The 14,989-nt window shown below is 50.9% G+C and overlaps 1 protein-coding gene across 1 annotated transcript in view; it reads right to left on the reverse strand.

The window, feature by feature from the left end:
• TRERF1 (transcriptional regulating factor 1) overlaps nucleotides 1-14,989 on the reverse strand; it is a 213,099-nt gene that overhangs the window by 5,691 nt on the left and 192,419 nt on the right. The window contains exons 15-17 of the mRNA XM_006776439.2: nucleotides 10,281-10,369; nucleotides 7,920-8,033; nucleotides 1,286-1,489 (exon numbers count right to left, since the gene is read on the reverse strand). Coding sequence (XP_006776502.1) covers nucleotides 1,286-1,489; nucleotides 7,920-8,033; nucleotides 10,281-10,369 — 407 coding nt within the window. The remainder of the gene's footprint in view (nucleotides 1-1,285; nucleotides 1,490-7,919; nucleotides 8,034-10,280; nucleotides 10,370-14,989) is intronic.

The raw sequence follows: 14,989 nt of genomic DNA on the forward strand, positions 1-14,989 counted from the left end.
CTGTGATTTTTAAAAGTTATGAAAAGGCATCATCCACCCTGCTGAGCCCTTCTGATTGGGAAGCATAAAAGATGAATTCCCATTTGGTGAAGAATTTACAGCAAAACTAAATTGAGGAAGCATCCACGTTCTAAACAAATCTACACAGAAATATTGTGAAGATGTGATGAAGTCACATCTTCATCATCCCTCAATGGAAGAGCTCCATACAAACATAAAAAAAAAAAAGTCAGCAATTTCTTATGTTCTCTTCAAAACAAATGTAAAACATGTGTGTACTTTTTTTTTCCTTTTCATTCTTTCTTAAATATAAATCAAGTGAATTTCTGCGTTAGGGTCGACATGTTTTAAAGACTGCTGCTTTCTTCACCTCAGTGACTGCCCAGACTCACTAAGCAGCATTCAGTACTATGTTCCCTGTAACGGACAAGCAAGGGCAGGCGCTAACCGAGGGAGACGGGGCTTCCTGTGAAAGAAGCAACAGTCTCCTTTTTCGAGTGACGCCTCTAGAACTCGCCTGTCCAGGTGTGCCTGGCTTTCGGAAACCTGATGTGGGAAAAGCTCGATAATTCAGACCAGTGGGGGACCAATAAGGGAGAGCCCAAAGGAAACAACTCTTAAGAAATATCCTTTGAAATACACAGGGAGCCTTCGGCCAGGCCGGTCCACGTTCTGTAAGGCCTTCTCTAGCTCTCGGAGTGATCAAATGGTGAACTGGTTTTATTTTAGCTAAATGATGCTTCTAATGTGCTTAACGTTAAGTAATTACACAGACTCCCTTTCAGTCTATTTATTTACATGATTAATTTTGCTTAGTAAATCTGCTTCGTCTCCCCCAAAGAATACAAAGATAAACTTTAGCTGAGTCTTTACAATTATGCTGCATAAGGGTAATTCTCTGTGGGCTTTCCCAGTGCAATTAAATGCGACAGGGCATGACCCGGAATGACTCGCCCAGAGCAGTGAGGAGGCACCAGGATGTGGAGAAGTAAGCTCTGGAGACCAAGGCTCACTGACGAGTTCGGAACCTCACGCTTCCTGGGGGCAGGGACCTACTTCGTGTCCTCTGAGCATGTAGCCCAGGGCCTGATACAGGGCGCCCACTCCAGAAATATCTGCAGGCTGAGTGAGTTAATGGGATAAGGACAGAAAGCCATGGCAACATGGAACTCTTTCTGCCCAACTTCTACGGCAGAAAATGCATCCTTTCCGAAATGCATCATCTCCAAGCCAGGCCCAGCCATACGCCTGGCCCTCGATCCCGGGAGGACACACAGACACTTACAGCCCCGCAGTTGGGCATTTCACAGATGAAGGAGCCTGTGGGCTGGCCGAGGGCCTGCAGGGGCGGCCCTTCCGCGGGAGCCAGGACCGGGCCTGGCTGCGGCTCCGGGGACTTGGGCACTTCACTCTCCTCTTCTCTTGTGGATTTCCTATCTTCTTCCTGGTCCTCCTCCTCCTCCTCCAACTCTTCTTCTTCTTCGCTTGTCTAGTGTTAAGGCAATAAAAGCAAAAAGGGGAAAGTCCCCAGATGGCATTTTTAGTGAACAGAACCCACAGGCCAGGAGAGGGTGGAGGGGCTGGGTGCGGGGCTGCACCGGCTTCTCCCTGCACGAGGGACGCTGATCGAACCCTGGGCTGGAGGTGGGAAGTACTGTCTCACTGGGCGCTGGGAATTCTGAGTCTGGGAAGTCCCGCCCACCCTGGGTCCCTCCTTACTTATATAAAATATTTGAAGGCAGGGAGGAGAGATTTCTGTAGGTAGAGTTTCTCCCCCTGGTTCAAGACTGAAACCCAGGCAAGGCTGCCCACTTGGGTCTGTCTGCCCTCTGAGTCCCCAGAGCCGTGTGGAGGGTTTCCAAGCAATAGCAACACGGTGGGACCCCGTGGAGAGAGGCTCAAGACCTATGGGGTTTGTGCTATAGGCCTCGTAACCCACTGTCACGCAAGGTGCCCGAGATGTTGATTTGACCTGGGGAAAGCACGTGACACAGGGTGTCCCAATGCGCTCCTGCTCTGATCTCATCAGGAAAGAGAATCAGAGTGAGCCACAATGACTGCAAAAAGGAGAGAACACGCAAAGGGACATTCCCTTTTATTTATCATGTGTTTTTCTCATCCTGGTCTCCGGTCATGAGCTTGTAGAAATGCCTTCCAGAGGCATTCTAAGAACAAGGAAAGGCAGGTATTTTCTATGAATGGTTATCGGCTCCGCTACCGTGTCCCCTCCACTTCAGAATAGCAACCAGCTGCGGAATTAAGCAGAAGGCCCACGCCTTCCTCAAGGTTAACAAGATCGTGAGTTAACAGAGCAGCTTGGAGTAGGCACCCGGGGCGGTTTGGGATGGAGGGCAGGGATCTAGGAGGCTCTCATTCTGCCTCTTGTTTAACTAACGACCTCATTCTGCTCTCCATCTTCATTTGGGCGGTGGGAGAGGTGACAGATGCTGGCTCCTCCAGGCCCAGTAAGGACTGGGGACCAGAAAAAGGGAGTTCTATGTTACATCAGCCTCATTTCAGCTTCTGTTTTATAGCACTTTACAGTTTACAAAGTGCTTTCACATGGCCATATCACTGAATAGTCTGTAAACAGTCTCCACAATTTATGAGGAAAAGAAAAGCATGCCCAACCAATGGCGCATTCATCTCTGCCCGCCTCCTCTGTCTCCCTCTCTCTTTTTATATTGTTTTATTTTTTTTGAATTAAATGTATTGGGTTGACATTGGTTAATAAAATTATATAGGTTTCAAGTGTACAATTCTATGATGCATTGTTGTGTGTTTATCACCCAAAGTCAAACCTCTTTCCATCACCATGGGTTTGATACTGTCACGCCTCTTTGCACACCACTGCTTAAAGCCTGTGGGCTCCAGCTTGGTTTCCCCCGGCATCGACGTAACCGAAGTGAGCCTACGATTCTTAGAACCCAGAAGCAAGAATTCCCAAGAAGAATAAAGATTTCTGAGAGCAGTGGTACCCTGGGTCCTGAAACCACAGCTTCCGCTCTCCGGTGTGGACTGGGCTTGGGAGAAAGACAATGCCGGCACATATGGGGCATGTAGCACTCCCCTCCCTGGGTCAGCAGTGTCTGTATTTAATACCACATACGCATATTTAAGATGATGTAGTAACAGGGTGTATTTAAGAACCAGTCCCAGTTTCCAGTGAGTTAATTAGGATTAATTAGTAATAATTACATTTGCTGAAAGGCTTCAGTGAATACAGATGTAGGACTAATACATTTACAGAATGATTTATGATAGAAGCTGTAGGTTTCGTACTAACGTACAAACATACAGGTTGATTTCATTTAAATGGCCTCATTTCCGTATGAATCCTCCATCTTCCAGTCCCTAAGACTTTCAGCTAAAACCACACTATGTCAAACTGCAAGGGTTCACTCCATTCCTTTATAGAACTGGAACTTTGTGGTCTCAAATACCAATTTATTAAGCAGCCCAAGGCCGATAGCTTGGCTTTTAAAATAAATTATGTAATAATTTTAAATGACAATGGCATTATTTCGTGGTACTTACTATAATTACAATTTTCTCACAGTGCCATATTTTTGGCTTAAGAACTCTGAGAGGCCGGGCCAGTGTGGCCCAGTTGGTTGGGCATCTTCCCATGCACTGAGAAGTTGCCAGTTTCATTCCCAGTCAGGGCACTTGCCTGGGTTTTGGGCTTGACCCCTGGCAGGGCATGTACAGGAGGCAACCAATGGCTCTCATATTGATGTTTCTCTCTTTCTCTCCCTCTCTAAAAATCAATAAAATAGTTAAAAAAAAACAAGAACTCTGAGAAGAAACATTCCAGATAGCCACAAAATTACAGATTCAATTATACCGTCCTGTGATTATAATGTCTTAGGAATTTAGATAGATTGGCAATCTATACATGCTTACAGAATGATTTATCATTAAGCCAAATGGCTCACCAAAGTGACTAAGAGATACAAATATAGGAAGACAAAAATCCTGACATGTAGAACTTCTTATCAACAAGTTGGCTATTTTATGATGTGTTGTGAAACGAAACATTTATCAATATTCCAGATTTATAAGTGAAAATACAAATGTTCAAGAACCCATATTTACTCCAAGACACAGATCTGAGTGTTATAGTCACTAAGGATGATGGTGGTGACAACATACTGAATGACTGCTGAGCCAGGATCCACACACATTGCTAGTTCTCACAACAGCCATGTACAAATTTTTCTTTTTTCTATTTATTTATTATTTATTTTTATATTGATTTCAGAGAGGAAGGGAGAGATAGAAATGTCAATGATGAGAGAGAATCATTGAGTAGCTGCCTCCTGCATGCCCCCTACTGGGGATTGAGCCAGCAACCTGGGCATCTACCCTTGACTGGAATCCTGGGACCGTTCAGTCTGCAGGCCAACACTAATCCAATGGAGCCAACCGGCTAGGCCAAATTTTTCTTTTTCAAACAAATGAGGAAATTAGCCAGATAACTAATTTGCCCAAGGTCACAGGGCTGGTAAAGAAGTTGAACTGAGATTTAAAACCTGGGCTATCTGATTGCCAAACCTCCCCCTTCTTCTCCCCTCGGCCCTGCTGCAAATGTCCACAGGCGTGCGTTTGCCCACTTGTACACGGAGGCTTAGGTTTTCAGCTCAAACACAGAAATCCTAAGCCTCTCAGAGCCACTGGGACCAGCTGCCTTTACATCTCCAAGGAAGCAGGATGCTCCCTGGTCGGTGGACCATGATGTAGGTACCTAAGGTGCATAGACCATGGTGAGCTCTGCCCTGGGAGCCTTGACCGCCGTCATCCAAAAACAGTTAACTGTGTCAGTTTCCTCAATTTTGTTATCTTTTGGCCACAGCCAGACCCACAGGTATGTCCAGAGTGGAATCGTGAGAATGGACAGGGCACAGGAAGGGGAAGTCAGCACACGCTGCTCCCATCTCCTTCACAGAGACCATCTTGGCCCCTTCTGCCCACGAGGGGGCAAGGGCCTGTCATGGCTTCAGGCCAGAAGGCAGACTACCCTGCTGGTTCCCTAAAGAGCCGCTGTTCCCCACAAACTCTCCTGCTCTCCCCTCTCCCCACACATGTCCCTAAGCTACCTGAGCATGCTCCAAGGTGGGGAAATGGTCATCTGTCCCTTTAGTAACACACTGAGGACACGGGATCAGCAGAGCTACCCCCGGTGTCCAGGCAGGCTTGGAGGACAAAGAGCAGGACCCTGCCCTAGGACAGCGCCTTCTGCACCCTCCCCAGTCCTTGCACAGTCCTGACTTTCCATCTGTAAACTACTCTCAGGAGGCGGAGCCCTCACAGTGCCCCAAAGGGAGCCAGAGCTACCACACTGGCCTTAGATCAAGGTTTTCTTGTTTCTGTGGGCCCGAGTCATCTCTGCACATACCTGTCTATGCTCCCTACGCTCAGAGGCCATGAGGGCGTGGATGCTCTGATCCAGCTTCATACTGGCTCCTAGTGATTAAGCCCAAGAAGGTGTGGCCCTCGGGTACCAGCTCAACCGCTCAGAGCTCCTGAAGCTATAGGCTGGCCTGGCTTTCCTACCCACATCACAGCCCTGCTGGCCAGGGTGGTGCCTCTGGCTTGATGGTAACCTTTTCCTCAGCACCACCCTCTGCTCAGGACCACTGCTCACCTGTCTCCCTCCAGGGAGTTCTTAGAGGGATTATTACCATGCACCTCAGAAAAACGTTCACTCATTCATTCAGCAAGTATTTGTTGAGTGCCTCTGTGATGCCAGACACGATCCTAGGCACTTGATAACACCCAGGCCTGAGACACCACTCTGCCTAAGGAAACCCTACCCTCTGGTTTGGCCTCTCCCAAAACATGGCTCTGACAGCCCTGAACACTCCAGAGTTGGAAGAAGGGACCTTCCAGATCGTCTAAGCTGTTTTACAGCCTAGGAGCCGGTCCTGGGTCTCCAAGGGCAGGATTCTCTGTGCTTCCTTGTTTACTGTCTATTCGACTCATTTGGAAAGCAATGCTCGGTGTGACCTGGGCAAGCCTCTCCCCCTCTCTGGGCCTCAGCCTCTGGCGGTGGAATGGTGGAGCTGGATGAGAAAGAGATTGCCTAAGGCCATATCTAAGAGCTCTGTTCTCACTGCATGTTGCTTTTAAACACTCTTGTGTGTGCCACATCTTCCCAGCTAGAACGTATGCTCCCCTGGGGGGAGGAGGGGCAGAGGCCATTAACACCCCGGAGTCACCCACTGCGCCATACATATTGCAGCTTACGCTGTGGGAGCTCAGCTGGTCTTGGTTGCTGTTTTTATTTTTTAATGTCTTCAGTGCCTGCAGCCTAGGGTAGAGGCAGGCAAATGGTTCCAGGCCACAGTCTGCTCTGGCACGGGGCACCATGACAGACCCAGGGGGACAGCCCTGCCCTAAATCCAAACCCATGCATCACACTGCTTTTTCAAACATTAGGCCATGGATGAGCAAAAGGCTATCCTGCTACAACACATCACTACTTCAACCAGTCAGACAAAAGCCCTGGTGCAGGAAAACCTCTCTACAGAGCACTGTCCCCTTTAATCAAAAGAGTGGAAACCCCATGCTACTCCACAGATGTCTATTTTGTCTGATATTTGGGTCCAGATATAAATTTACAGATGTGTGCAAATATCAGAGCTAGGTACCATACTTAGTGAGGAACGTGGGCTTTTGAGTGGGTCCCCGTGTTTTTACATTTCTGTAAGAGAATTTGCACTTGACTTAAGTATTACATGAGGGAATCGGGCTCAGACAACACACTCCCCAGCCATTGCCCACAGCGAAGCTACTCTGTGCCTCAGTCTTCTATCTCATGGAATTGGAATGAGGATTAAACGAGCCCATGTTTGTGAGCGCCTCGCACGATGCCTGGTACACAGCACGTGTCTTTTTAAGAACCGACTGAGGACTCTCAGAAGGAAGGTGGGGGTGGGTGGGTGGCCGGGAGAAGTTAACCGGAGAACTTACATGCCTATACGCATGGCCCTCGGACACAGACAATAGTGTGGCCAAAGCCTGGGAAGGGTGGGTGCGGGGTGCAGGGGGTCAATGGGAAAAAAAACAAAGGGGACCTCTGTAATACTTGCAACAATAAAGATTAAAAACACACACACAAAAACGTGTCTTTTCAAGAAACGCCCCCACCCCCCACATATGTGCTAACACTCATACTGGGGCACCATGGAGAATGAAAGTATGATGACAAATATTCACCCCATTCATGAATTCTAGCCACGTTCGCTGATGGCGACAGAGGCTGGGGTTTGGTAATGTGTTGTAGACATGTACCTTGTACATACATACATGGTAGGGGCTGTTTTCCACAGCAGGTGGGATTGCCCCTGGCCATGGACTCAGAGAGGAGCGCTCCCCCAAGGGTGAACAGGGCAGTAACGACCAAAGCCACCCGATACCAGGGGTACATGGCGATGTGGGGGCTGCAAGGATCACTCCCTGCTGAGCAGTTCCTCAACAACCCAGCGTCCCCCGCCCCATCTGGAGGTCACGCTCCTTCCTGCTGGCTTCAGGGAAGCCGCGGCCAAGCTGGGGCGCCTTCATCTTTGGGGGGCACCTCACGTTCTCTGGCCAGCACCGTCCCTGATGGGGAAGGATGAGGAAGGGGTGTGCCAGGGGGTCAGGGCACCTGCTTATAAAAAAAACCTCCCACCCGAGGCTGGGGCCAATCTGGCTTAACTCTCTGGCTCCTGACAGCCTCAGGCCGAACCCGGGCTGCCTTCCCTCGGCCTCTACATCAGAAAGACAGAGCCTGAATCCCGCCAGGGAGCGGGCTCGTCACCCCCTCTCTGAGGCCACCTGGGCAGCAAAGCCAAACCAGACAGCAGCCGCTTACTAACCTGGCTGTGGGGTGGGAGCAGGGCCAGCATAAGCAGTGACTCGGCGGCTTCACTCACCATACAGTCATCCGCGAGCTCCGTGAGGCGTGTGCGGTGCTTCCGACCCAAGCGCATGATTTTCTTCCACGTGTAGTAGTACTCCACGCACTGAGCCACCGTCTTAGACTTCACCTGCGGGAGCCGGGGCAAGGTCAGCTCCGAGCCTCAAGCTCTGGGGAACACTTCATTTGGTAACGGGCAGCAGGCTTATGCGGTGGAATAGAAAGTGTTTCCAGAGAGAAATCTCCTTCTCACGCCTGCTCTCCAGCCAGCCAGCTCACTCCCCGCCCCGGCCACACAGCTATAGCCCCTCTTACTGATTTCTTGGCTAGCATTCCAGAATTTCTTTACTATTATTGTCACTACGACGAGGGGCCCAACTCCAGAAACTACTGGCTTGAGGGGGGAGGGCACACATCTTCCCTTCTCCAATTTCCCAGAAAAAAATTCTGCTAGAAACACGATAGATCGGTCAAATATACATGAATAAATTATTTTAATTGTGAATCAGAAGCCCCAGGTCTATTTATCCCAATAGGATGCATAAGTTAAACATTTTTATGCATATTACCAACAAACACAGAAGCACATTTTCCTCGCAGAAGATAGCACATGCATGTTTTGCAACTTGATTTTTTTACAGTGTGGCCTGGGGACTTTTTCCTGTCAGGCCTCTGAGCGCTCATTCCCTTGTTTAACCCATGAAGCAGCGTGCTTTTGCATTAAACCTGTTGGAATGTGTCTGGGTCTCTGACTTGCTGACCTTCAAAACCCATCTATGAAGAATGTTCCTTAGTCATGGAACAGGAACGTAAGGCAAAGCTGTAATGACAAAAGCTTAGTTTTCGCAGGAAACAAGCCTTGCTCTGCTTGCCCCAAAGGGGGAAAGGTAAATGTGTTTTAAAGAGAAAAAAGTCCTTTCCTTAGTTCACGTACCTCTAAGCTCTGAGTGCGGTTGGATAATGTGGGTTTTCTGGAGGCAGGTAAAAGCTGGCGTGCCCTTGGGGGCGGGAACAGGGCCACCGCTTGGTAAGATGAGGACACCAGACACCACCAGGAGTCTCGTCTCCTCAAAGCTGCCCCTTCACATCCACCTGATACCTTGAATTTCTACACTAGAATCGCCCGGGGTGGAGGGGGTGGGGTGGGGGGTGAGGACAGTGTCCCAGAGAGCCCTGGCTTAAAAACCCATGCTTCCTGACAAGCTGGGCACATGACTGTACCCTCAGTCAACAGGTGTGAAGCCTGCAAGGAGGCCTAGGTCTGGCCAGTTTGCTCAATGGTTAAAGCCCCGGCCTCAGGTTCAATTTCCGGTCAAGGGCATGTACCTCAGTTGCAGGTTCGATTCCCAGCCCCGGCTGGGTGGCATGCGGGAGGCAACCAGTCAATGTGTCTCCCTCACATCGATGTTTCTCTCTCTCTCCCCATCCTCTTCTCCCTTCCACACTCTCTCTAAAGATCAATGGAAAAAATATCCTTGGGTGAGGAAAAAAAAAAAAAGGAATGAAGCCTAGGTCAGGTGACTCAAGATCAGAGCATGGAGCTGGCGCAGAGAATGTGGTGGCCTCCAGGGCAGGGAGCGGGGAGTGATACAGATCTGGAGACAGGCCAGCTGGACAGAAAGTCCACCTATTTAGATCTCCGTCCATCAAGGCCCTCAATTAAGGACATGTACCCAGCTCACCCCTCGTACCACTGGCCCAGCTCGGATCCAGGGGAGCTGTCGCCTGTTCTCCGTGGACCTGAACACCTTCATGAGCACGTAATGAACATGCTCCGTCACTCAGCGATCTGCTGAATCCACTTAGAGTCATTTTAACTTCTAGCCTAAACCACCTCTGAGCCATGTAAGGCCGATTAGGTTTGCCACCCGCTGCATAAAGTGCTACTGCGGCTCCTAGTATGTGCAAGAGTTCCATTCTGCTGTGATGTGCTGTATATATATGTAAACCATCATTTTCACTATTACTGTCATTATGATTGGAGCCCAACACCAGAAACTACTGGTTGGGGGGAGGGCACATCTCCCCTCTCCAATTTCCCAGAAAAAAAATTCTGTCAGAAACATGACAGAGTCACCAAATGCCCATGAAATAAATTATGTTAATTGTGACTCAGAGGCCCCTGTTCTATTTATCCCAATAAGAATGCATAAATGACACATTTTTATGAAGATATAAATAAACCCCCATCACTCTCAAATAGTCTATCCTCCCCCCCACCCCCCTGTGACACTGGGGCCATGCCACCCTTCCCCAGCTAGGGGTGGAAGACACCCTTAGCAGAGCATGAGGCCAGGAACCAAATCCTTCTACATATCTTTCCATGGACAATTACCCAATTCGGTTTCAAGTGAGCAACAGGAAAGGGCATGCTTACCATCTTCTGTACAACAATAAAGTCTTTGCTGTAAGTGGCTAGTGCTTTGTTAAACAGTTTTCTTTCTAGGGAGGTCCACTTGTCCGAACCTACGACAAAACACACGCTTCGTTAAGAATGGCTCACAGCTCTCCCCACTTTGCCGTTCCAGCTTCATGGGTCTCCCCGTCTGAGTGGCTGATTCGCTTAGTTAAGGTACAGAATGAAACTGTTCAACAAATAACAGACTACCCATCAAACTCCTTTCTGAACAAAAAGCTGGTGCAGTGTAAGGGCCGGTCTTAGCTGTGGCCTTGATTTTAGCACATTACTGACCCTAAGACTCACTTCTGTTACCAACAAATGGGGAATAATTCTAATTGTCCCCACTTTTAGGATATTTATGAAGGTTAAAGAGAATGCACAGAGTGACTAGGTTAGGAACTGGGAAACAGTGCGCGCTTGACACATTTTAGCTCCAGTTTTTATATCATGATGATGTTCACGAGTGCAGGCATTCAGGTAGCAGGTGCTCCTTGCAATGTGGTGGATTCGGCAGTCTCCACCCTCCGGAGGGTCACAGTCCAGGGGGGAGGCGAACCAGGAAGCCACTGCATGCAAGGTGATGACCACAATGAGGAAGGTGGAAGTCAGGTGCCAGTGGGGCGCCAAGGAGGAACACACGCTCAGGTGAGGGCCGGGGCACCCGAGTGGAGTTTCCAGGGACACAGAAGCAAGTCAGGCCAGGAGATGGAAGGGAATTCCAGGGAGAGGAAGTGTGTGCGCAAAGCCAGAGGCAAGCAACGAGAGGATGCATTTCCTTCCTTCCTTCTTCTACCCATCCACTCAAGAGATGCTTATTAGGTGTTTACTACGTGTAAGAAGCTGTGCTGGGGGGAAAAGCTAACATTTCTAAAATGCTTTACGATGTGCCAGGTTCTAAGCACTTCACAGAAATCAGTCATTTGGTTCTACCAACAACCAATATGGGTATTGCCAATACCCATCGCACAGCTGAGGAAATGGAGGGGTTCGCGGAATAAGCAGCAATCAATCCAGTGTGCTTCAACTATGGGGCTGCAGCAGAGGGAGAGCAGATGATGCTGGGGGAGTGGGACCAGTTCCTGATAGACCTGCAGACCAATGAGGAAGAGGCCCCGCGAGGCTGGGCTGGTGCATCTGCTTTGCTGGCTAAACTTGACATTCATGTCTATTTCCTCCCTAAAGGAGAAAGCAGCATATGCAGATGGTTGTAGAGAATGGTGCTGGGCTCTTTGGGGCAAAGACATAGGCCTAGGTCCAGGGGCTTTGCAGAAAATCAGCCTCATTCTTCAGGTTGTTTGAAGTCTCCTATCTCTAATTCTTGGGATGGTAGGTGGATGCGTTTTTGACATTCCTCTACTTCTCGAAGCTATAATTCCCCAAACCATGCTATTTTCCCTCCCAACCAGGACAAGCCCAAGGTTTCCACTTTGCTATGGTTGATTGATGGGGCTTAAATACAGGAAACCTGAGTTGCTTCTTCGCTTGGAAGATCCAGCCAAAATTAGCGAATCCGGTGAAACGACTCCGGGCAGGCAGGGGTTGACGATCCTGGAGTCCGTGACTTAGTGATGTACACTCAGATTTCTGGAATAAACACCCCTCCGTGGGGTCCTCAGCCCAAGAGCTCTGAGTCCTGACTCAGAATATGCTCTCCAGAGCTGGGCTGGTCCAGCCCCCGAAGAAATCAGGGCCATCAACGGACTTGGCTGATTTCTTTACTTCTAGAAGGAAAACAGTTTTCCGATTCATCCTCAGCAGAAGGCAGCATCTTCCGTAGGTTCTGGAGGCCGGGGCACCCCTGGCTGTGAGAGCCACCGCAGAGAGAAGAGGCAGGCGGGTGGAGAAGCTCTGCAGGAGTGGGCGTGAGCGAAGGAGGGTGGCGGGATTTGGGCCCTGGAGCAGGCCCATCGCCATTCCTCAAATTCTGTCCAACATTCCAGGCCTTGGGGTCCCAGCTCCCATATGCCTCCCCCCGCCCCGCCCCGTGGCAGAGATGGAAAGGCAGAAAGGATGAACCAGCAATGTAGAGGACCAACCGAAGAGGAGTCATGGATCCTCTCAGGTGTCCATCAAAACAGAGAGAGCTCAGAGCAATGACGGTGGAAGAGGATCATGACGGGGACATGTCACAGCAGCCGAGTCCCGGGGAAGTTTCTAAAGAGGTGGATGTGCTGCCCGGCTGTAGGCCCAGGGTCTGTGCAGCTCTGGGTTGCATCTCAGATGGGGAACCAGGGACATTCTGTTGATGAAAACCCCTAACTAGGTCAACGAGGATCCTTTCCATGGTCAGCCAGACCGTACATGTCCCGAGTCTGAGTCCAGCTAAGACCTGGTGAGACACCCAGCCTGCCTTGGTCAGTGCCGTCTCTCCGGTGGACATGCTCTTCCACCCCACGGGGGGCTCCCACCTGGTTACTGCCCACGCAGCCGTGTTAAGTTCCCAGGTCAGTCTGTCTCCTTGTGAGAAGCCTGCCCCTTCGTGTCCCCAAATGGCTGGCCAGCTGCAACCCTACACAGGGGAGGGGACTTCCGGGACCATCTGCTACGGAGGATCCTCAAGCCTCACGCGACTCCTTGTGGTGCTGGAGCTGCTGCTCTGTGGCGGGGTCTTCAGTCTTCCCCCGCTCAGAGTGCTCACTCCGCACCCGGGCCCTGGGCTGGAAGTCTGCCCTCTCACGCCATCCTCGTCCTCGTCCTCATCTCCCTCCCATTCCCAGGCTGCAGCCGTGGGGGCAGGGAGCACGCGCTCAGAGCAGCAGCTGCAAATCGACAGGCAGAGGCCTCCTGGTCACGGGATCCGCACCGGGCTGAGAATCCACCCCTGGGCGGCCGGACTGAATTTCCAGGTTAAAGCCTGTTACACAAATACAATACCTGAGTGCGTGCTCCCCAAATAATGTCGCTGAGCTGTGACACAAAGGGGTGGCTTTCATCAGGAGACCAGAGGCAGTGGACCTGGTTCTGTCACTTACTTCTCCTGTGACCCCAGGCAAGTTTCCTTCACTTCTCCCAGTCTCAACTTCCTCTCTTGTGACATGGGGATCCGGACAGGCACTCTGTGACTGACAACATTTGGTCCCGAGGGAAACGCTGGACACCTTAACTGGCTGGTAGCGCTGTCTCCTGTGACCCTTGCGTGAGTGGCACTCAGGAAGACAGCGGGGGTTGACCAGTGTTCCCTGCTCTGCGTATGAATGAACAACAGCCTTCCTCCTGGCCACCCGTAACTCCCAGCCTTCCACTCGCTGCCCCGATCGCCAGGGAGAAGCTCAGGCACGGCTCGTCCCTGCAGTCTCTGCTCTCACAGAGGAGCGCGTCCCTCGTTCTCTGACAAGGCTTTCTAAGCCAGCCCTGCTTGGACTGTGCATCTTGGACAAAGTCCAGGGGGAAATGCAAAAGCGAGGCAGGGGGCCGCCTCAAATCCTCCGCTGGCCTTCCTCTCAGATCCCCGCTGTCCGCGCAGCAGGCACACAGCGAGGACCTGACAGCCCCCGGCGCTCATTTGTTCTACCTGAGATTCCTGGCTCTCGGCTATTATCAGCAGGGGCCCCTAACAAGGCGATTAAGGCTAATTACAAAGAACCTAATTAACTGGAGTAAACTGGCGCTGGAACAGTATCCAGAGGAAAAATGTTCTGAGTGTGCGTTGCCGGGAGACAGGTTCTGGACCGAGGCTAAATTTGGGGCAATCCATAGCAATTCCCAGAGACTGAAGGGACACAGAGAGGAGAAGTCTGGGCACGGCATCTTTCAAGAGGGCCTTCCTGTCTTCCTTTCAAGATGAACAACTTTTACTGACACCGTTATTAGAGTTATGTAAGGAAGATACTCATTGTAGAAAAAGGGCTGTTTTTACACCAGATTTTCACTTCCGCGAGAGATTTTCCATCGAGGGGGGAGGCTGGATAACTGTTTAGGGGTGCAGGGTGAAGCGGCTGCTCCCACATTCCCTCCGGGGACATGCGGAGGGAGGCCTCAATCCGATTCCAGAACTTGAGCTTGTCCACTAGCCCAGTTCTTTACAAGGGCTGCTAGAGACACTCTGCAGCTAGAGACATGTGTGAGGAACGCCTGGAAAGTGACATCTCAGCTGTGTTTCTTGAAAAGCATTCTCTTGAGTATGTCATTCTGTCTCCTCGTTACACTGGGGGAGCTTCCCGGACAGAGAGCAGGCTTCCCCCGCCAATGGGTGTTTATTTCCTCTGGGCCTCCCTCCTCTCTGGGCCAGGCCAGGCTTCAGGACCCAGTGACCAGCGGGGCTGTGGTGGGAGCCGAGAGCGGCTTCTGTTGAACCGTGGCCAAGAAGCCCAGGGCCAGTTCTGACACCCACTCCACTCCACACCCACCTGCAGGAATGGCCAGTTCAATGGAAAACCAAGGATGCTGTGGGCTCTCTAATTGTAACCAGGCGTCTTCCCACCCTGACCCACCAGGCTCACGCCCTCCCCACCTAATCCATCTGCCACTGGGGAGCCGCTGCCAACAACTGCTACCCAACCTGGGTGGAGGGCGCCGAGAGGGCTGGACTGGGCGCCTTGTGTGGATTAAAGAGCGCCGGGAGCCGCTGCAATCGAACTTTCCTCCGAGGATCTCCACAGGGCTCCTCCGGCCCCGGCACGCAGCCCCCGGACCTGGGCGAGCTGCCCACCCACACCGGTGTCTCCCCTGAGCCCCTGCATCAGTCA

Source organism: Myotis davidii, unplaced genomic scaffold (assembly GCF_000327345.1).
Source record: "Myotis davidii unplaced genomic scaffold, ASM32734v1 scaffold167, whole genome shotgun sequence".
NCBI classification, from domain to species: Eukaryota; Metazoa; Chordata; class Mammalia; order Chiroptera; family Vespertilionidae; genus Myotis; species Myotis davidii.